Here is a 21,028-nt window from a genome sequence, read left to right on the forward strand (position 1 = left end):
CCAGAGTAACTGACATTGCCTGATTCAGAAATTGCACAGGGCTGCAGGGGACAGGCCCAGGGGCAGCACGAGCAGGAAGGGGAGGCCTGGATTCTGAGCTGCAGGTCTGGTCTCTCAGGCTGTCACAGCTGGGGCTTCGCCATCTCAAAGGCTATCTCAATAGCTGGGCCGGGCAGGTACCGTCCATGAGGGAGGCAGGTGGACTGCCATGAATGGTAGAGTAAGTGTCCCGAGAAGGGAGCTGCCTGCCACCAACTCTGCTCTGGCCAGCTGCTGCCAGCAGGAGCCTGGTGGCTCTATCTTCCTGATTTTCAAAAAGGGCCAAGCATCAGGATTTTCTGCTGACCAAAAAAAAATGGGATATCCCGTCCATCGAGCTCGCTGCCCCGACACATCCTGCTCAGTGGCCTCACAGCCAGAGGAACCAGGGATCTCGCACCCTGTTTCATGACTGGCAAAACACAGATAGCGAAGGGAAATCGTGACTGGGCTGAGATCCCAAAGCAAAGCCACCCGACCTCAGCACAATGCTCTACAAGAAGGAAGCCATTTTTTTTTTCTTTTTTTTTTGAGACGGATTCTCGCTCGCTGTGTGGCCAGGCTGGAGTGCAGTGGCGCGATCTCGGCTCACTGCAACCTCTGCCTCCCGGGTTCAAGTGATTCTCCTGCCTCAACCTCCCGAGTAGCTGAGACTACAAGCTTGCACCACCATGTACATCTAATTTTTTTTTTTTTTTTTTTTTGTATTTTTAGTAGAGATGGAGTTTCACCATGTTGGCCAGGATGGTCTCGAACTCCTGACATCAGCTGATCCACCCGCTTCACCCTCCCAAAGTGCTGGGGTTACAGGCATGAGCCACCGCACCCGGCCAAGGAAGCCATTCTTAAAGAGCCTCAGTTCCTGGTGGGAGCTTGTGGCAGCTCTGAGGCCCAGGGTGAGGACAGGTGGACAGATGGCGCGGGCTGGGCACCTACACACCTGCAGCCTCCCCTGAGTCTGGACCCCACCTCATTCTTCAAATGACACCTTAGTCAGAAACAGCCAATAGGACCACTCTGCGTGCCATGGAGTCGGGAGAGGCAAGCGTTCTAGATGCTGGGAGCCCACCCCCAAAAACCAACAGCACAGAGCACGCGGGGTAGAAAGTGGAAAGCCTGTGCAATGGCTGAGGAGAGAACCCAGGAGGCCCCCGTCCAGCTGGGCGGCTCTGCCAAGAGCCCCCAATCATCACATCCCCTGTGAGATCCAGACCAGCATGGCCCCAGAGAACAGGCTGGAACCCCCAAGCCACCCCTTCCCCTGCAGACCCCCACCTGCCCCACTCCCCCACAGACCTGCTGAGGGCTCAAGCCCTCTGGCATGGGGCCCAGCTCTGGGGCTGGGGGCTTGATGTCCGAAACGCTGACCTCCAGGAGCCCCATGTCCTCCTCCTCCGAGTCACCTGGAAAGTCAGATGGGCCGATGACACAGCTAAGGCAGGGACAGCACACCCTGCTCAGGCCTCAGGAGCTGAGAGCCCTGCTAGACTAGCCTTGGACCCGGGTCCTAGGGTGCAAGCAGCTCCTAGGGCCCCTTGGGGTTAGAGCCGCCCAGTAGCTCCTTCTCAGGAGTTCCCTGCTACGTCCCAGGGCCTAGAACAGTCCATCAGTGAATAATTGTGAGCAAGTGAGTGAAAGGGTGAACAGGCAGAAATCAGAGCCGCGTCCTGTGGGGCCTGGGTTCTCAGTGTCCGCGCTGCCAGAAGACACTGTCCCTGCTCAGGCCCGCCCGCTCTGGCCTGGCGAAGGCTAGCTGCCCATGTCCCCATCACTAGGAACTAAAAATAGTTTTCTTCTGGAAGTCTAAAAGGGGGAAGAAAATAAGCCCCGAGAAGAACAGGGCAGCGTGGTTTGGCACTCATTTTTAAATAAAAAATGCAGAGCTAAAGGGAAAAAGTTCAACAGGAGCCTGACATGGAATCCCGAGCGTGAGTGGAGCTGGACCTCAGACGGAGGACGGAATGAGACGGAGAGAGCCCAGGCCTCTGAGAGTGGGAGGAGGTCAGATAGTGAAGGAGGCTCCGGAGAGGGTTCCAGCCCCCACCAGAGCAAGGTGCAGGTGCCGGGAGAGGGGATCCCAGCTGCTGAATGGCTCTGACTCCAGCGGCGGCTGCGGGTAGCAGGAAATGGGAGCTGTGGGGAAGCTGGGGAGGAAAGAAGAAGTGGCAGCAACTCCAAGGGTGGGAGGGGGTAGAGACACCCCAATAGGCCCTTACCTGAGCAGGAGACAGAGGAGGAGGAGGAGGAGGGACAGCGGATGACGGCGTGGGGGTGGGGGTGGTGCAGGCCCTCCTGCCGGGCCCACATCACGCCCCGGGCATCACTCCGCACCCACCCCAGCCGGCCTCGCAGCTTCCTCTTCCCCCACGAGCTGCTGGGTAACATTCTTGGCCTGTGACTCGAGCCCTGCCGCGGCTATTAATATCGCCTCTTCGGGGAGGGTCACTTCAGGAAGGCGCTGGGCTTGTGGGCGGGGTGGGGAGGCCTGAGGAGAGCCCTAGCCAGCCTGGGGTTGGGAGGGTGACCCAGGAAGAGTTCCCAGCCAGCTGGCCTCGCCACATTGTCCTGTCTTTGGACCATCTCAATGAGTTTAGAATGGCCACTTGGCCTGCTCCCTCCGTCATCAGGGGTCAGTGCTCCCCAAAATGCAGAGGGAACATGGACATTCACTGAGCACCCAGCCTGTGCCAGGCCTGTGCACACCTACCCTGGTTTAGCACCGCACCAAGTGCACAGGTGGGGCTCAACCCATTTTACAGATGAAAACCCATTTACAGTCTGCCGCCCCAAGAGGGGAAAAAGTGCAAGGCGACACAGCCAGAAGGCCGCAGAGCCAGGGTCTGAGCAGGCCAGCACGAGGCCGTCCTGGCACCAAACGCCTCCACTTAGGGACTGACCGCCCACCAAGAATAACGTCTGCTACGTGGGGCTCTCTCTCTCCTCGTACTACCTCGGACATCCTCACCACAGCCCTACAAGACAGACAGCCACCCCACTGTACGGATGAGGAAACTGAGGCACAGGGAGATTAAATTACAGAATTTTCCAGGATGACACAGGCTCTCAAAGTCCTGCCTGGCTCGAGGCCTGTGTTCCTTCCGCTGCATCAGGCCATGTGCTGAAGGCAGGCAGCAGACAAAGCCTCCTTCCTTCCAAAGAGAACTGGCATCCCCAGAATTCCATCAGCTGTGAGCCCATTGTACTGGGATTCCTTGTCTCCTTGTCTATCGCCTCTAAAGATGTGAGATGGGCAGCAGGGGCCGGTCTTACTTGACCCTGTCCCACCAATGCCTGGGAACACATCAGGGGCCCTGACCTAGACATTCTCCAGAGGAATGGACTGGAGCCTGGTGGGGACCAGGAGCAAGGGTAGGCACCTGAAGCGGGGTTCGGGGGAACAGGGGCAGGACTCATGTTCACAGCTGTGTCCCAAGGCTTTAGGACAGTTCCTAGCACATAGTAGATGCTTAATAAAACTTGTTGCATGAACGATCAATTGATCAAATCTGACCATGGGACACTTCTGTGTAAAACCCTCTAATGACCTTCCAGCATCCTTAAGACCAAAGGCAAATGCCCAGCAAGGCTGACAGAGCCTGTACTGACCGGACCCTGGCCTATCACGCCCTCCCTCACTTCTGCCACCTGAGGCCTCCTCTATCCCTTCCAGGCCTGTGTGTCCTCAGCCCTGTCACAAACCTCTCTGTGCCTATTCCCTCATCTGCTGCGTGGGAATGTGAGAGTTCTCTGTGCCTTGTGTGGTGAGAATAAGGATGAAGTGAGGAACTGTAGGCTCATAGGACCGCACCTGGCACACAATAAATAATCAGTGCTGACTAAGAGCATCTCTGGAACATCTCGTACTTTCCCACATCCAGGGCTCTGCATACCTGCTCGATCCTCTTCCCAGGGCACCCACTCCGCTCTGCCTGGTGACCTGTGCCTCCTCCTTCCCTGACCTTTCATCCCCCAAGTCCATCCTCATTTCCTCCATGCCCCCCAGGACACCCCAGTGGACCACTTGTCACCCTGTCCTGTCATTTCCCATGTCTGTGCCTGTCTCCCATGCTGTGCCAACAGCTGGCCCCGGAGGCACTGCTGATACACGCGTCGTGGGTCCCTGCATGCAGCACAGGCTGTGGCGCTTAGTAGGATTCAGTAAATGTCAGCTGGTTGGAGAGATGGGTGGATGGATAAAGGAAGGAGGGAACAGGAACAAAAAAGATGAGGACAGGTGAGCCAGACAGCGCAGGGGGCAGGAGGCCAAGACGGCCGTGACAAAAGCAGGAGCAGGGACGCTGAAGGAAGAGGCCCAGCTCTCCCAGAAGGGAGAGGCCATGCCTGCCAGAGGAGGGGGAGGCACACTGGAACCTACCAGGACATTTGGGACTCAGCCCCCAACCCCCACCACCAGAGGAACCATACGCCAAGTGGTACCCACGCAGCATGACCTCTGGGGTGTAAAGCAAAATCCTACCCTCCCCGACCCCCAGCCCAGAGCTGGGCACCAGACCCTCCCGCTCGGGCAGCACCTCACCGAGGACGTCCTTCCTGTGCAGGAAGGAGACTTTGCGCATGACGGCCATCCGCGTCTTCTCCAGCCCATCCTTGGTCCCGCTCTTGGCGGCCTTCATGAGCTGGGTCATCTGAGCAAAGGTAGAGAGGTTCATCAGGGAAGGGACGGCCTGGGATGCCTGCCACCGAGGGCCACCCGTCTCCCCAGGCCTCAGCCTGCAGAGGTCAGAACCACCCAGAGCCTTCCCTCCCAGGTCCATGAGCAAAGGCCAAGGACAACAGTGGGGGTGAGAAGGTGCGTTCATGCCCGGGGATCTCCCTCTTTATGGGCAAGAGGAGGCTGTAACCGATTTTTTTTTCCCTTCAGGACAGACTATGTGAGCAGATTTCAAATCCAGGAGATGATGTGACCTGGCGAGGAGGGGGCCAAGGGGTGCTGGAGACCTGGAGCCCTGGGCCACCCGCCAATGGCATGACTCTGGGCACATCACTGAACGTCACTGAGCCTCCATTTCCCCAGGCAAAACTGAGGAACAGCAATACCTATCCTTGCCAGGGTCTGTGAGCACCAAACATTCCGGGTCTGGGAAAGCTCCCTGAGCAGAAAAATGCGCTCCATGAATGTTGAACATGACCTTAGGAGCAACTAAAGGAGGTGTGTGCACACCCCCATTCCATCTGCCAAACCCAGGTGAGGGACCCGTCCTTGCCTCCCCCAAAACAGCCAGGTTTCTTACTGAGCCACCATCCCGGAAAAGGAGAAAAGGCTGAAGTTGCCAGAAAGAAGAGGCAGCTTCCTCTGGCAGTGGGGAGGGGATCCATGGACACGAGCATAGCAAGCTAAGCAGAACATGAGACGTAAGGAGACCGCGTGCCCAGAAGAGGGAAGTGGGCATCCGAGGTGCTGGGGGAGCCCAGGCCTGACAGAGCTGCTGTCCCCTCAGCCAGTCCTTTGTCCTCCCAAGCCCCAGCCCTAGCACCCGCATCTTCTCCAGCATACAGCAGCACCAGCCAAGAGAAGACTCTGCAATGACAGAAACACTCTGTATCTGCCCTGTTCAAAATGGGAGCCACGGGCCACATGTGACTATTGAGCACTTGAAATGTGCTGGTGCGAGGAAGGACCCAAATTTCTAATTATATTTACTTTTAGTTAATTTCCATTTAAAGAGCCACATGGCTATCATAATGGACAGTGCAGTCCTAAGAAAACCTTCTCCTTCCTAAAACTCTCTGCTGAAGGTGGGGAGCACTAATCTGCGGCGTGGGGTTGTCTCTGGTCTCTGCTCTATCACCTCCAATAACCCCTTGGTCCCCACTTAAGTATGCAAGCACTTCTTGGGGGTCTGGGCAAGGAAGGGTTGCTGAAAAGCCACCAGGTACCGCGCATGGGGAAGCAGGGGTGGTGGCTTTTAAGGAATGAAGCTGACTTTCTGGAAGGAACCAGCAGCAGGGAAAAAGAAGGAAGTTCCCTGCCTGCCCTGCATTTCTACGGGACAATCGTACAGAAGTTGTGCTTGGCCTTTTCTGGGGTTGGGCAGGGGGAGCAGTCATAGAGGCCTTTGAGAATCTAATGAAAGGGATGGCATAGATGTTTATCTTCTTCTTGTTGGGGGCGGGAGGAGGGGGTCACACCCTCAGAGATCTGAAACCTCTGTTCCAGAATCCATTTCCTGTCCTGGCTGAAAGCCATCAGTGGTGCTGTCCTGTGAGCCCCCAAAGTGGTCTTTCAAGGGATCATCTGAGGCCCTTCTCTTGGCATTTTCCTGGGCAAAAAAGAACAGGCCAACACCCTAGAAGGTGTCCCCGAGTACATCTGCCAAATCCACCCATTCCCACAGTGTGTGGCTGCAGCGGGGGAAAGGCCCGGTCTTAGACTCTGCCCTTCACTAGCTCTGGGCCCCTCTCTAAGCCTTGGCTTCCTGAGAGGTTAGCCCCGCCCCCACCCTGGGTTGCAGGCCTCTCTCGGGTATCTGTGAAAGGTCTCGTAAACTGTAAAGGGTCTGCTGTCCTCCTCCTGGAAGGTTTCACATTCCAATAAAGTGGGCAGCACTGCAGGATGGAGGACATTTGGGCTCTAGCACGCTGCAGACCCAAGTTGGAATCCCAGCTCTGTCATGAACCACTGCTGTGGCCACTAGCCGGGTACTTGACACTAAAAGATGCAGAAAGGCAGCTACTGCCCAGAGTGCCACAAGGACAGGGCGGTCAGGCGTGTAGATAACAACAGCCACTGTCCACTGAGCTCCTAGACCCAGCACAGCACCGTACACCCAACAGGCCTGATCATCAACCTTCAAAGCCACCCTGGGGGCTGGTACTGCGAATGCCCCCATTTCAAAGGCAAGGAAACCTAGGCTCAGAGAGGCCACGGGGCCTGCTCAGGATCACACCATGAGGAAGTGGTGAGATTGGGATTCAAACCAGGCCCACAGACCTCGAAAGTCCATGCCTTTAGCCAAGACACACAGCAGGTGCTCAATTAATGGAAGCTACTGTTGTCGATATCATCATCCAAAAGTTTAAGCAAGTACTGTGATTTCTCCTACAGACTTCCTTATCCTGGATTCATCTGAATAGTGTGGAGAGATAGGAACATCCAATGTCACCAACACTCATGTTTTTCAATGTGTAACCCCAACTGTGCAGATTATGAAATGTGCAGATTCCTGAGCCTCATCCCAGACCTACAGAAGTGGCACCCTTGGGGCTGGAACTCAGGAACCTGCATTTTTAACACAGCACCCCAGGTGATTGCAAGGGTCCTAAAGTTTGAAAACCCTCCTGGGAATTCTTGTGGACTATCAGGGTTTCACTTGCAGGTGGGGAGAAAGATAGGGGTGAGAACATGGAAGGGAACATGTGGCTTAAGATAACTGCCAGTTCCAGCACAGATGCAAGGGTGGCCAGGGTCCAGGTCTCAGGACAGCCCTGGGACTCAAGGGTGGTTCTGGGAGGCTTCGTGGTACCAGGGCAGCAGGAAAACCCCTGGAGGTAGCTGCAGCTGGAAACAGCCCCCATCCAGGGCTTGAGGGGACAGACAGACAATACCTTACAATCGTACTTGTGCTTCAGCTCCTGCATGTCTCTCCCCCCAACTCTCAAAGCCAAGATGTCTCTCTTAGTCCTGGCGTATCTCTCCTTTAGCCTAGTCAGGTCTGGAGAAAGCTGGAGCCCCAAGCAGCCAGGCAGAAGGAGAGCAGGTGAGAGGAGCAGGCGGGACAGGGAGGAGACAAAACACAGACAACAGGGGAGAAAGGAGACTCAGGTAAAGTGCGGACGGACAGCTCGGGCAGGCGGGATGCGGCACCCCAGGTCCCAGGCAGCAGTCCAGCCAGATCCTGCCTGGAATCTGCTCCAGCTGTGTCCAACCCCACCATGCCAGGCAGCTGGGGGCTGGGTCTCTGCAGCAGGGAATCTGGGCTGCTGGGGAGGAGAGGCGGGAGGGGAGTAAATCCAGGTCCCCTGTCTTAGGGAAAAGAGAAAATGCTCTGAGGGCAAGAACTGTGTCTTCTCCCCGGCCCTGTGGCCCAGCACAGGGCTTGTAACATAGGAGCTTCTCTGTAAGTTTGTGAGATAGACAGATGGCAGGTGGATGGATGGATGGAATGAGGTCAGGGGGATAAATGGATAAGTGGGTAAATCCACAGAAAGATGAATGGATGGGTAGAAGAAGGGTTGGCAGATGGATGGGCAACAGACAGGCAGGTGGATGGGTAGACAAACAGGCTCATAGAGGGATGGATGGATGAATAAATAAATGGATGAATGAATAGATGCACAGATAAATAGATGGATGAGCAAATGGATAAATTTGGTTAGGTGACTATATAGCTGGGCAAATGGACAGATGGATGGATGAAGAGACAGTCAGATGAAGGAATAAGAGGATGGATGGATGGATAGGAGAATGGATTCAGGCAGTGCTGTGCTGGCAAATATTTAACAACCAGTTCTCCAGGAAAAAGGGCCCTGCTTTGAAGCATTTCCATGGTGTGAATCCTTCCACCAATTCCAAGCTACCAAAGTGACATCACTGAATGGGAATTTGTAAAGAGATGCTCATAACTGGTTCCTGAGTTCTTGTGAGCTGACACTAGCTGCCTCTGGCACACTGCTGGAGAATGAATGGAGGGAGGATGGGTGAAGGGTAAAAGGGAGGGAGGGGGATCGGCAACTGGATGGAAGAATGGATGCTCAGCTTACAGACTATCTGGAGGATGGATGGATGGATGGACAAACAGATGGGAGAACAGGTAGATGGATAGAAGAACAGATAGATATTCAAATGCATGAACCATATGAGCAACAGTGATATTTGGTAAAGTACACAAAAGACAGGTGCTACTTCTAGAGAAGTAGACAGAAGGATCAAGAGTATGAGTTCTGGAGGCAGGTAGGCCTACCTCAAATCATGGCTCCCTGCTTACTAGCTGGAAAAGTCTCTTTACCTGAGTTGCAGCTTCCTCACTGGTAAGGTGGCCATAATAATAGCTACTGCATAGGGTTGTTGAGAAAATTAAATGTACATGCAAAGCCCGGAGCTTATTAAGTATTCAAAAAATGGAAGCCATTATTATCTTTTAAATTGCAAGTGCTCAATATTTGTTGGATGGGTGAATGGATGAGTGGATGGATGGATGGATGGATGGATGGATGGATGGATGGATGGATATACAGACAGATGAGGCACATGTGATATTGCATTCTACATCATTTAAGTCTCTCTGAGCTTCACCACAGGTTTTCTGATCAACAAAATGAGAATCTTGAGGACAATGATACTGACCACTTAGGGTACTGGGAACATTAAATGACACTGCTTTGTAAAGTGTACAATTCTAGGCAAATGTTCAATATTGTTATGCAAAGAAGTATGCATGCAGAACAGGGGTCCCTCTGAGAGCTGCCCAGATTCCCAAAAAACTGGGGAGTTTGGGGTTTGACCTGAGTCCTGTTCATCCATAAAATAGTTTCACACAATAAAACCATAAAGCCCCTGGGCCTTCTGGTGCTCCCTCACTTCTCTCAGGGTCAGAAGAACTAGGAAATGTTAGGATCAGAGGCCACTTGCTGAGTTGGCCAGATCAGAGCAGGGGGTGGACCAGGCTGGGCCAGGGCTGGCATTTCTGTAATGAATCCGTGAGTTCTGCCCAGTCCCCATCCAGCTGGATCAGAGACCTTGTTTTCAAAGAGGTCACCACTGGAGAGCGGGAGAGTTCAATGCAATCCATCCCACAACTGGAAAAAAAAAAACCACATATTCCGGATTGGCACCAGCAGGACCACTTGTTCACATAACAGGATGAGGCAGCTGCTTCCACTTGGGTCCATGCCCCTCTACAGACCCCATGGTCACTTTTTTTGGCAAGAGTCCACCTGCCTAGGGATGGCCTCTTCCGATCTCTGAAGAAGGGGTTCCATTAGTTGCAGCTGGGCAGGGTGCCTGGCCATGGTCAGACTCCAAGAACAGGACGAAACACATCCCCAGACCCCTGCTGTCAGCTTGTGCCCGCAGCACACACAGCACATAGCCAAGCAGCAGTGGCCCTAAAACATGCAGCTGCTGCAATGCCAGCGGGTGAGCAGGTGCGCCCCAAGCGGCTCAGGAGGGTGAAGCACCACAGGCAGGCTCAGTAGAGTCCCTGGCAGAAGTGGGTACCAGAGGAAAAGCCCTCCACAACCTCCTGTCTCCCTAGGAGCCTGCTGATCAGTGAGCAGGTGGGCCTTGGCCACAGCCAGAGAAAAACTCCAAGTGGTTAGAAATCCCAACAACTGTGCCACATAGTTTGTCTGCTGAGGAAGGGTCCAAAGCCCCCAGCCTGAGAGTGTGAGGGACACGAGCTCACAGGCAGCCCCCAGAGGTCCCATTCCCAGGGCCAGGCCATGGTGAGCATGGCCCAGCATTTCTTGGAGTGCTCCGTGGGCCCCTTGTACCCCTGGGGGCAGAGAGCTGCTTAAAAGGCAGATTACCGGGCCCCACCCAACCCCTGAATCAGAGTCCCTCTTGAGGCCCTGGCATCTGTGATTCGACCAGTTACCCATGTGATTCTGATGCCCATGGAAGGATGGGGACCACCACTGGAAAGCCTGAATTCAGCATCGTCATCCCTCCTTCCCTCTGAGAGACACTCATGGTTTCCTCCCAGTCCCAGCAAGAGGGCCGGGGCCAACATGGGACAGGAGGAGGAACGCCAGAGGCTGAGGCTAAAAGGCTGGGCCAGGACTCGAGAGCCCCATCTGGTCACACTGCCCAGAGCAGGGCTGGGACGCACGGGTCCTGCCATATGGAGAGGCTACTGGGGGGAGTGGGGGCTTCATAACCAAAGCCCCCTTCCCTAAAGCAGTGCATGCTGCCCCTTCTGAACTGCAGGAAGCAGCAACGAGCTGTTCCTGGGCTTCTGCCTGGGCCGCTCCTCCAGCCTGGATCACCTGTCCTGTCTCCTCTGGCTCCTAAGCCCAGCTCCAACTCACCGCTCTCAGAGGCATCTCTGATTGGTCTTATCAGTCCCTACCCCTATCAGGCACACAGCCAGGCTGGACACAGGCTCATGTTTACGCAAAGGCATTTTTGTCTTCATTATGTTTTGAAGGGCATGATAGTTTAGCTTTGAAAATTGTACCACGCTGATCATGATGACCAGCATTTTGTCTTCATTTTTGACAAACTATTTCCCATTCAGTGTCTCCTATGGACCGTAAAGGTTCACTGAGCACTGATTAGGTCTTCCTGTTCCAATGTATCCCATCCCACAACTGAAGATATGGACTAGGCACACAGTAGGTGTTGTAAATGCTTCGCTTTTTGGCTAGCAACACATTAAGGCTGTTTTCCACAGCCCATCCATGGAGGCCCATCCCTGGAAACAGCAGGCTCAGAGAGACCTGCTCAGTCCCAGGCTTGCTCAGGACTCAGGGAGCCCATCTTGGTCTGAGGAATGGCTGCCTGAGGACTCAGGTGTGGGTGTTCCTCTGGCCAGCGTGACTCTCCGAGTGGATCCCCCAAGCCCAGAAAAGGTGGGAGGCACCGGAAAAGTCCCCTCTCTTGTCCCCACCCTGCCCATGCAGAAATGGCCCCAGGTGGAGCTCTCCTGCCCTGCTACATCTTTTAAAAGGAGCTTGAGGCTGGGCATGGTGGCTCACACCTGTAATCCCAACACTTTGGGGAGGCCGAGGCAGGTGGCTCACTTGAGGCCAGGAGTTTGAGACCATCCTGGGCAACATGACGAAACCCCATCTCTACAAAAATACAAAAATTAGCCAGGCGTGATGGTGCATACCTGTAATCCCAGCTACCCGGGAGGCTGAGGCAGAAAATTGCTTGAACCCGGGAAACAGAGGTTACAGTGAGCCGAGATAGGGCCACTGTACTCCAGCCTGGGTGAAAGAGTGAGACTCTGTCTCAAAAGAATAATTAATAAAAATAAAAATAAAAGTAGCCTGAGAGGGACGCCATCCCCTCTGCTCAGTCAGGGCCTGTAAGAAGCTGTCCCCATGAAACTAAAATCTCAGCACGGACAGACACTGCCTCTTGGTGGCTTCTGCAGAACCACAGGGAAGGAGCATGGGTGTCATGGGAAAGAAGGAACCAGATGACCTATCCTCCTCGCAGCCTCAGGGGCTCCCCTCCAGGAAATAAGCAGAATGGCCTCTGCTCCAGGCAGAAACACCAGGAAGGCCGAATGCATGGATGGCACCATGTGAGGCCCCGGAGAGAAGCCTTCCAGGCCGCTCTGGCTTAGCCACAGCAGCCCCCACTGTCCACTGCCCCAGAGCAGAGAGGACTGCGGGGGCTGAGGCCTGGTCTGAGCATCGGTCCCAGAAGGCGGGAGAGCAAGTGGATCTGATCCAGGCTCCACCTCTAAGCAAGTGGCTGGGCTACCTGGAGTGCGGCATTGAGAGGACTCTGAAGCCCAGTCTGAGCCCATGAGCAACAGGATCAATCGACCAGGTCTGCCATAGCAAGGGGGTGGGGGGAGCACCTGTGCCAGGTACCAGCCACGCCCATCCCGGGCTTAGGGCTGCCAACAGCAATGTCTACGGGTCACCTCCTGTTTCAGGATGACCTGGGCTTCTGGCTCCCCTCTCACCACACATTCCCAGGAAACCCTGGGACCCAGACGTGAGTCCTGGGCCTGGCCCTCACCACCCTTCTCCCTCCCTCCCTCCCTGAAGGGGTCTCTGTGTCCTGACTGAGGTGAGCGACACCCCCGGTCCCCTCACCTTGGGCTGGAAGGACACTCGGTGCTTGGCGGGCTCGACCTCCGGCTTGGCCTCCTCCCCCGAGTCCTCACTGTAGCTCTCGAACTCACTGGAGCTCCAGCCTAGGTCCTCCGCCTGCCGAGGGGCCCCAGCCCGGTGCGCATCCTCGTAGAGCAGGTTCCTCTCTGCCCCTGCTGGCCAAGTGGCAGCTGGTGAGCCCAGGCCCTGAGGCCAAGCCAACCAGACTTCCAGCCTCAGACCCAATTTCTGAACCCAGGTGGGGCGAGGGGGGGTCAGGGAGAACGTGGGGGCCCCGGGGGTCCAGCTCTACTTCCTCAACCATGAAACAAAGATGATAATACATCTTCCCCCTTGTAGGGTGAGGAGGGCCTGAGAAAATGGGGAAAACATAAGAAATGCATCAGACGTGCACGGGCCCGCTCACTTCCTTTTGCTCCCAGCACTGCTTTTGTATGGTCTCAGCGCTCATTCTGGGCCTCCTTGGCAATTTTTTTTTAGAGACAGGGTCTCATTGTCTCACCCAGGCTGGAGTGCAGCGGTACAATCACAGCTCACTGCGGCCTCAAACTCCTGGGCTCAAGTGATCCTCCCATCTCAGCCTCCCAGGTAGCTGGGACTACAGGCATGCACCATCACACCCAGCTAATTTTTTATTTTTTGGTAGAGACGGAGTCTTGTTATGTTGCCCAGGCTGGTCTTGAGCTCCTGGGCTCAAGTGATCCTCCTGCCACGGCCTCCCAAAGTGCCAGGGTTACAGGCGTGAGCCACCACACCCAGCCGAGCCACCACATGTGGCCTGTTTCTTACTGGAAAAGAGAAGACCCAGGGCCAAGTCCTGGCTCAGGCCCTCAGCATCCTCAGGAATGAAACAGAGATTGTTGGGGCCTCAGGACTCCTCACCCCAAATCTGAGTTCACATGCAGCCTGGGATCTTCCAGTAGGGGGCGCAGCTGGCCCAGAGTCCAGGAGCTCTTTTCCTTCCTAAGCCTGCGGGAAATGCCTTGGGCTGAAAACTTGGGGACAAAAAGCTAAAAGTCTGGAGGGACAGTTCCCACAAGGGCCAGGGCACTCGTGGGGCCCATTCAACTGGGCTATGAGATGCCGCTTGAAGCCTGAGGTGGGAAAGCCACTGTCCCGAGGCCGGAACACAGGGTCTCAGCCCCAGCTCCGTCACTGGGGGATCTTGGGCAAGGCCCTTTGCCCCACTGGGTTTCATTTCTTCATCTGTTACCTGGAGAACTGCAGACCTCATGAAACTGGGGTCAGACGGCAAAAAGTACATGAAGATGAAAATGCTTTTGTCATCACAGAAGAAATATAGCATTGGGAAGGGTTTTTTTTTAACAACAAAAAAAAAGGAATCTGACCACTCGCAGTGGCTCACGCCTATAATCCCACCACTTTGGGAAGCTGAGACAGGTGGATTGCCTGAGGTCAGGAGTTCGAGACCAGCCTGGCCAACATGGTGAAACCCCGTCTCTACTAAAAATACGAAAACTAGCTGGGTGTGGTAGCAGGCGCCTGTAGTCCCAGCTACTCGGGAGGCTGAGGCAGGAGAACTGCTTGAACCTGGGAGATGGAGGCTGAAGTGAACCAAGATCATGCCACTGAACTCCAGCCTGGGTGACAGAGAGAGACAACATCTCAAAAAAAAGAAGAAGAAGAAAAGAAATCTGCTCATAAATGACTGTGCCGAAAAACTGCGAGCTCTGGTCATCAGACCTCTCTGCAAAATGGGGCTAATAATAAGCAGACAGGTCGAGTAAATAAAACAGCCAAGGAGCTCTTGGCAAAGTGCCTGGCACATAGCACGCACGTGGCTGAGAGCAGTAGGCCATCACTCATGGTGGCTCTGGGGGAGCTTGGGTGTCAGTCCATAGACCCAGGGCCCCCCAGTTTCACCCCACAGGAAAGCTGGGGTGCAAGGGGTTGGGGGCAAGAGTGTCAGCCAAAGAACAAAACAGATGTGCCAAAGCTTAGCGGGAGACGGGTCCCAGAACCAGGAGGGAACATGAGGTTATTTTTAAGCAAAAGATAATGATAACTAATGTCTTTAGAGAGTGGAGCAGCTGCGACCTTCAGAAGGCCAAGCTGATTATCCCGTTAGTGTAATGGAGGCTCCTCGACTAGTGACCAAAGAGGCAGAGTTCTCGGGGTAGCCCTGAGGAGGAACCCCGGCAGCATGTGGCAGGTCCACGCCTCCACAGGGCTGAGCCATGCACCCGACCACCTTCATCCTCAGTGTGCCACGGCTCCCAGCGGCCCTGTGCAGACAGCAGGGTGTGAATGATCACTCCTCCTGTTAGACAGATGGGAGAGACGTGGCTGGCCACAGTAAGAGTGAGTGGGGCCGGGGCTCCACACCACCTTCCACTGAAGTCCCCGCCATCTACACATATAGAAATATCCTCTCCAGTGGAGACAGAGTCACAGAACTCTTGTGCCTGTGTGCAGCCCGAGGGCCAACTCCTCAGCTTTCAGGGACCATATAAGGGTCCCCTCATGCTTCCTGCTCAGTGTTCTCATCAATTACCTCATGGAATCCATGCGACCACCCTAGGACTGGCTATTATTGCCCCAGTTCTACAGATGGGTCAACTGAGGCCCAGAGAGATTGGCCAGGACCCTGTGTGACCCTCCCCAAAGGCCTGTGAGCTGGGGATTTTCCTGCTTTATATGAAGAAGCCAAGGCACAAAGGCACAAAGCCCTGTGCCCAAATCAATGGCAGAGCTGGCCCGAGCTCCTCTCCGAGCTCCTGCTGAGCCCACATCAGCCCCAGGCAGGCCAGTGCTGGGACCCGCGGCAGGCATAACGCTAACAACAACAGCAACAGCAGCCCTGTGTGAAGAGCGTCTCCAAGAGCCCGCCCTGCACTGAGCTCTGTGCAGCCTTGTTGCAATTGATCCTCCCACAGCCCAGCATACGGGGATCCTGGGGTGGGTATTGTGGTCCTCATTTGCAGGCTCAGAGCTAGGGTGCAAACACAGGCTGTGTGACACCCAGGCCATGAACATGCCACATCCTCCCAGACCCTGAGGACAGCGAAGACAGGAGCCAGGGACTTAGTGGCTTGATTGAACTCAGGTGGGAAATAGGCCAAATGGGTTAAACAACAACTGAGGCGCCTCAGCCTCTCAGACCTCCCAGCTCTGGGACTTTTCTGAGACTCCTTTGCTTCCTAATACAGTGGGAATCCATTGCTCCCTGGACTCAAGTGAGCTACAAACAGGAAAATATGCTCCAAGCACATCCCAGGCTTGCTAAAGGGATAAGCATATCCTTGGCCCAGGTGTCCCCGTTCCTGAGACAGGAGTCAGGAGTGTGGCTCTGGGGCCCTCGGGCCTTGCCGTGTTGTCTGTGTGTTTCTCCCATTGCACTTTGTGCTGCTCAAGGATGATTAGAGCTGCCCCATCAGACTCGGAGCTCCTCAAAAGCAGGGGCTGTGCTTCCCCATTGGACGGAGAGCCCCTGAAAACAGGAAGAATCGCATAGTAGGAAAAGAAGTCGTCTGTTCAAATCCTGGCTGTGTACTCTGGGGCTGGTGATTTAACCTCTTCATCATGGGAGCCATAAATAAGCCTGGCCCTACTGACCTCACAGGGTCGTGGGATCAGTGGGATCAAATGTGCCTCATCTGTCATAAAATGCCACTCAAATCCTCCTGGGGGTAGGGGACAGAGCATTGAACTTGGGGTCAGAATGACCCACATTCAAATTCTAGCCCTGCCTCTGCCGTTCCCTTACCTGTAAAATGAGAACGTAACATCCCAAAGTCTTGAAGCCGTTACATGATTGAAAATACGCTTGGCCTAAAGTGTCCAAGCAAAGACGGCTCTTCCTGTTAATTGTCAATGAACAGTCCTCTCTCCCATCAGGTGAGTTCCAGCAAGACTCGCCCCAGGCCCGCCCCATCTCCCCTCTGCGGCCACAATCGCCTGCCTGCCTGCCCACCTCAGCCCTCAACCCAGAGCAGGGCGCAGGGCTTTGCAAAGCTTTATCTGCTTCACCCTTTGAGTGTAACAGTCTGTCATCTTCCCCAGCAGCCCTGGAAAGCCTGGAGTATGGCCCCATTTTCCTGAGGGAGGAATCAAGGCTTGGAAAGGTGATGACCTGCCCGGGGACCCACAGCCGGAGCATGGCCCTGCCCATGATGCCCAAGCCCTGCCCGGCCCCGGTGGCCACGCCCTCAGCCATCTCCAGATTCTCCCTGATGACTACAGTTGTTTCTAAAGACAAGAAGGAGGGGCACTTGGCCAGGTGGGGACAGAAGAAAACAGAAGGAGACAACCCTCCCCGGTCCCAGCCTCCCTCCCCTGTCCCCAAGAGAAACAGGGAAGCACTGCAGACATCATACCAGGCTGATGCGCATCTGGGCTCTCGCAGGGGACGTCGTCATAAATCACATCCTCTTCCAGGGCGGGGAAAGTGAACCGGTCAACTGGGAAGGAAGCGGGGAGAGAGAGCACCAACGCGGGCTGTGGCAGCCTGGCCAGAGGTGCTGTGGCAGCCTGTGGCACCTCTGGCAGCCTGGCCAGAGGTGCTGCAGATGACATCAAGACTGCACCAGCTGGTGGCACGCAGCACCCTCCTTTCTGCAAGCCCAGCCCAGCCCTCAGCCCCGCCAGCTGCTCTCAGGGGATGCCGGCTCCCCCGCTTCTCCCCGCCCCCCACCCCTTCCAAGGTGCCCTTCCAGTGACCACACAGACCCCACCTGGCTCCCTGCTGCCTGCAGGCCTGCCCATCTGGCTAATGGACAGCTGCTCCCGGCCCCTGCAGGGAGCATGATGCAGTCCAGCACCTGTGCCCTGGCCCTAGCATCCTCAGTCACCCAGGACCCCGGGGCTAGCCCCTCGTCACTGAGCAGTGCTAGGACTTGGAAAACCAGCCCCCACCCCTGATGGGAGCCGGTCCTTGACCCACAGGCCTTCCAGGAAGAAGTCATAAGACCCACTGGCCTGTGATGCTTCCCTAGGTCCTGGGCCCCTAGAGCCCTGTCAGAGCCCCCTCTTCCTCCCCACACCAGCTCCCAGGCCTGCCCACCTCTCTCTAGACCCCTAGTTCCCACCCTCAGACTTCCTGTCCTACAAGACCACGATAGCCTCCCAGCGGGCTCCACCCCTGCCCACCTGGTCTCCTACACTGCCCCCACCCCAGTGCAATGGGACTGAAAGGCAAAGGCAGCCACATCACTGGCCTTCCTTCTGTGGCTTCCTATTGCCTTGAGAACCTTAAGCACTGCCTCTGGGGCCCTGAGGAGCTGCAGGGCCCACAGCCACACCTCACCCCATAACGCTCCCCCACACCCCACAGATGAGGCCCTTGCTGCTTCCCAGGAGTCAGGGGTTCTCCTGCCCTCAGGCCCTTGTACAAGTTGGCCCCTCTGTCTGGGACCCTCTTTCCCCCACCCCTGCTGCCTCCCTCTCTTTCTGCAGGGCTCATCTGGGCAGGCACCTTCCCATGGCAAGGTGTCTGGTTCTGTTAACAGAAGGACCTCATCCTGGTCCCCAGGGCACTCCCACCACTGGGCCGCCCTGGCCTGTTGTGGGAACTTCGTAAGTATTTGAGGAGCAGATGAAAAACTGGGTGTGTCAACTGATCCTGGACCTTGGCTCTTGGGGGCAGTGGTTGGTCCTCCAGGGCCACAGCAGCCCCCAGTGAGGATGAACCCTGGGATCACAGGAGCCCACATCAGCTCTTGGGTTAGGGAAGACTAGGATATCCTGGAGCTTGCTACCTGGGGTGGGCGGTGGGCCGGAGGGGAGACTTACTGCGACGGGAACTCTTCCGCTTCCAGCTGGAGTGCCGGGCCCCGGAGAAGGCTGCATCCGCTGCATCCCCATTGCTCACCCAGGCTGGCACCCTGTGGGCAAGAGACGGCACTGCAGAGGTGTCCAGAGGTGGCCCCCAGAAGCCTCTGGCAGCCCCTCACCTGGTCAGCGGGACATGATGGGCAAAAGTGGGCCAAGGGCCAGGATGCTGGGGAGACCCGAGGTGGAGTTGGCCTCAGACAAGCCCCCAGGCTCCTCATCTTTAGAAGGCGCGCACAAGGTTGGGCTGGCACTTCACTAGAGCATGAAGATCAACCGTGTTCACAGTGATAAGCACCAAGCACTCTCCGCAAGGGGGCTGTCTCGTCTCTCCCCAGTGCAGACTCAAAGGGAACCTCCACCTCTCCACTCTCCCACATACAACAGAAGGGGCAGGCTGGGGGATCCCTGCCTCTTGCAAGAAACAAGGACTTGGCTGGGCACAGTGGCTCATGCCTGTAATCACAGCACTTTGGGAGGCCAAGGCATGTGGATCACTTGAGGTCAGGAATTCAAGACCAGCCTGGCCAACATGGTAGAACTCCGTCTCTACTAAAAATACAAAAATTAGCCAGGCGTGGTGGTGCATGCCTGTAGCCCCAGCTACTCAGGAGGCTGGTGCACAAGAATCACTTGAACCCAGAAGAGGGAGGTTGCAGTGACCCAAGATCATGCCACTACACTCCAGCCTGGATGACAACACGACATTCCGTCAAAAAAAAAAAAAAGAAAAAAAGAAAAAGAAACAAGACTTGCAAAGCTTCAAAAGACTATATGTGGGAGGTAGAGCTTAGTCCCTCATGCACACTTGAGGATGGGCTGGCCCAGTGAGTCCCTTCCACAGAGCAGACATGCAAATGGGAAACAGCAGAGAAGCCCAGCAGACATATCCCGAACCAAGAGACCCAGGTGAGCATCTGTAGAGATGCCACGCAGGTGCCATGTGTCCTGATATGACGTCATGAAATGGGTACTTCACCTCCATGGTGTTTTTATCCAAAACCCATAACCCCAGTCTAATCACAGAGAAGACACCAGACAAAACCAGAGTGGGGAACATTGTACCGAATACCTGGCATTACTCCTCAAGACTCTTTTTGGTTTTTTAGTTTTTTTTTGTTTTTTTTTTTTTTTGAGACAGAGTCTCGCTCTGTCGCCCAGGCTTCAGGGCAGTGGTGCGATCTCGGCTCACTGCAACCTCTGCCTCCCAGGTTCAAGCAATCCTCCCACCTCAGTCTCCCAAGTAGCTGGAATTACAGTCATGAGCCACCACACCCAGCTAATTTTTGCACTTTTGGTAGAGACGGGGTTTTACCATGTTGGCCAGGCTGGTCTCAAACTCCTGACCTCAAGTGATCCACCCACCTCAGCCTCCCAAAGTGCTGGGATTACAGGTGTGAGCCACCGCACCTAAACACCACTCCTCAATATTCTCAAGGTCATGGAAATCAAGGAAAGACTGAGAAACTGCCGCGGGCTGGAGCAGGCTACAGAGACATGACAGTTAAGTGCGATGTGGGATCCCAGATTGGATCCTGGGTCAAAAAATAAACATAAGTAGGAAAACTGATGAAATCCACACAAAATCTGTTTAGTGAATGGTGATGTGCCAACGTAGGTCTCAGCTTTGACAACTGTGCCAAGGCCACGTGAGATGCTCATAGCAGGGAAGCTGGATGAGGGGTATGTGGAGCTCTATGTACCATCTTCAGAACATCTCTGAAAATCTAAAGCTATTCTAATGTGAATTTTTTTAAAGTCCAGGTTCAAAAAAACAAAACAAAAACCAAAGACCACTTATGCCAACCTAGAGGGCAGAGGCCTTAGACTGTCAAGAGAACAGCACCGTTGCCAAAGAATCAACTTGAACTTCCTGGCACCCGAGCCTGTAGCAGATGAAGAGTAGGACAGGGCAGGGGAAGAGGGAGGGGAGGAGGCTGCGAGGAGGGATCTCCGCTGTTGAGCACCTCCTGTGAGCCAGGCCCTCTGCCTAACCTTCCCAGCACCACACAGGATCCTGGCATCTTCTGCATTCTGCAGGGAAGTAGAAGAACCTGCCCAAGATCACTCTGCCAGGGAGTGGCAAGGCCAGACCATGAGGCCAGCTTGCCTGGCTCCCAAGCTGGGCTCTGAGTGCCGCCCTCCACTGCCTCTCAGATAATAAGCAGAGCGGTGGTGGTGGCGAGAATGCTCCTGCCTGTCCTATCCGGTGCAGCAGCCACCAGCCACATGGCTATTGAGCACTTGACATGTGGCTAGTGGGACTAAGGAACTTAATTTTTAATTCTATTTGATTTCAAGTAATTTAATTTTAAATAGCTACACATGACTAGTGGCCACTGGACTGGGTGATGCAGGTCTAAGTCACCTGCCCTATTAGAGGAGCAAGTGTCAGCTCACATTTCACTGCCAGAAGTCAGCAGTGTCACCCCAGGGCAAGGAA

At 55.0% G+C, this 21,028-nt stretch overlaps 1 protein-coding gene across 11 annotated transcripts in view; it reads right to left on the reverse strand.

The window, feature by feature from the left end:
• Positions 1-21,028, reverse strand: part of ARHGEF10L (Rho guanine nucleotide exchange factor 10 like) — a 163,124-nt gene that overhangs the window by 82,521 nt on the left and 59,575 nt on the right. For 3 of the 11 annotated variants that reach the window (XM_054435855.2, XM_054435874.2, XM_054435861.2), the window contains exons 5-10: positions 18,547-18,638; positions 17,133-17,216; positions 12,778-12,950; positions 7,606-7,722; positions 4,577-4,685; positions 1,336-1,442 (exon numbers count right to left, since the gene is read on the reverse strand). In XM_054435855.2, the coding sequence (XP_054291830.1) occupies positions 1,336-1,442; positions 4,577-4,685; positions 7,606-7,722; positions 12,778-12,950; positions 17,133-17,216; positions 18,547-18,638 (682 nt within the window). Of the gene's footprint in view, positions 1-1,335; positions 1,443-2,255; positions 2,467-4,576; positions 4,686-7,605; positions 7,723-12,777; positions 12,951-17,132; positions 17,217-18,546; positions 18,639-21,028 lie in introns of those variants that run through there. The other 8 variants (XM_054435867.2, XM_054435883.2, XM_054435897.2 and 5 more) reach the window with 5 other exon arrangements.

The sequence above is a fragment of the Pongo pygmaeus genome, chromosome 1 (genome assembly GCF_028885625.2).
Source record: "Pongo pygmaeus isolate AG05252 chromosome 1, NHGRI_mPonPyg2-v2.0_pri, whole genome shotgun sequence".
NCBI lineage: Eukaryota > Metazoa > Chordata > Mammalia > Primates > Hominidae > Pongo > Pongo pygmaeus.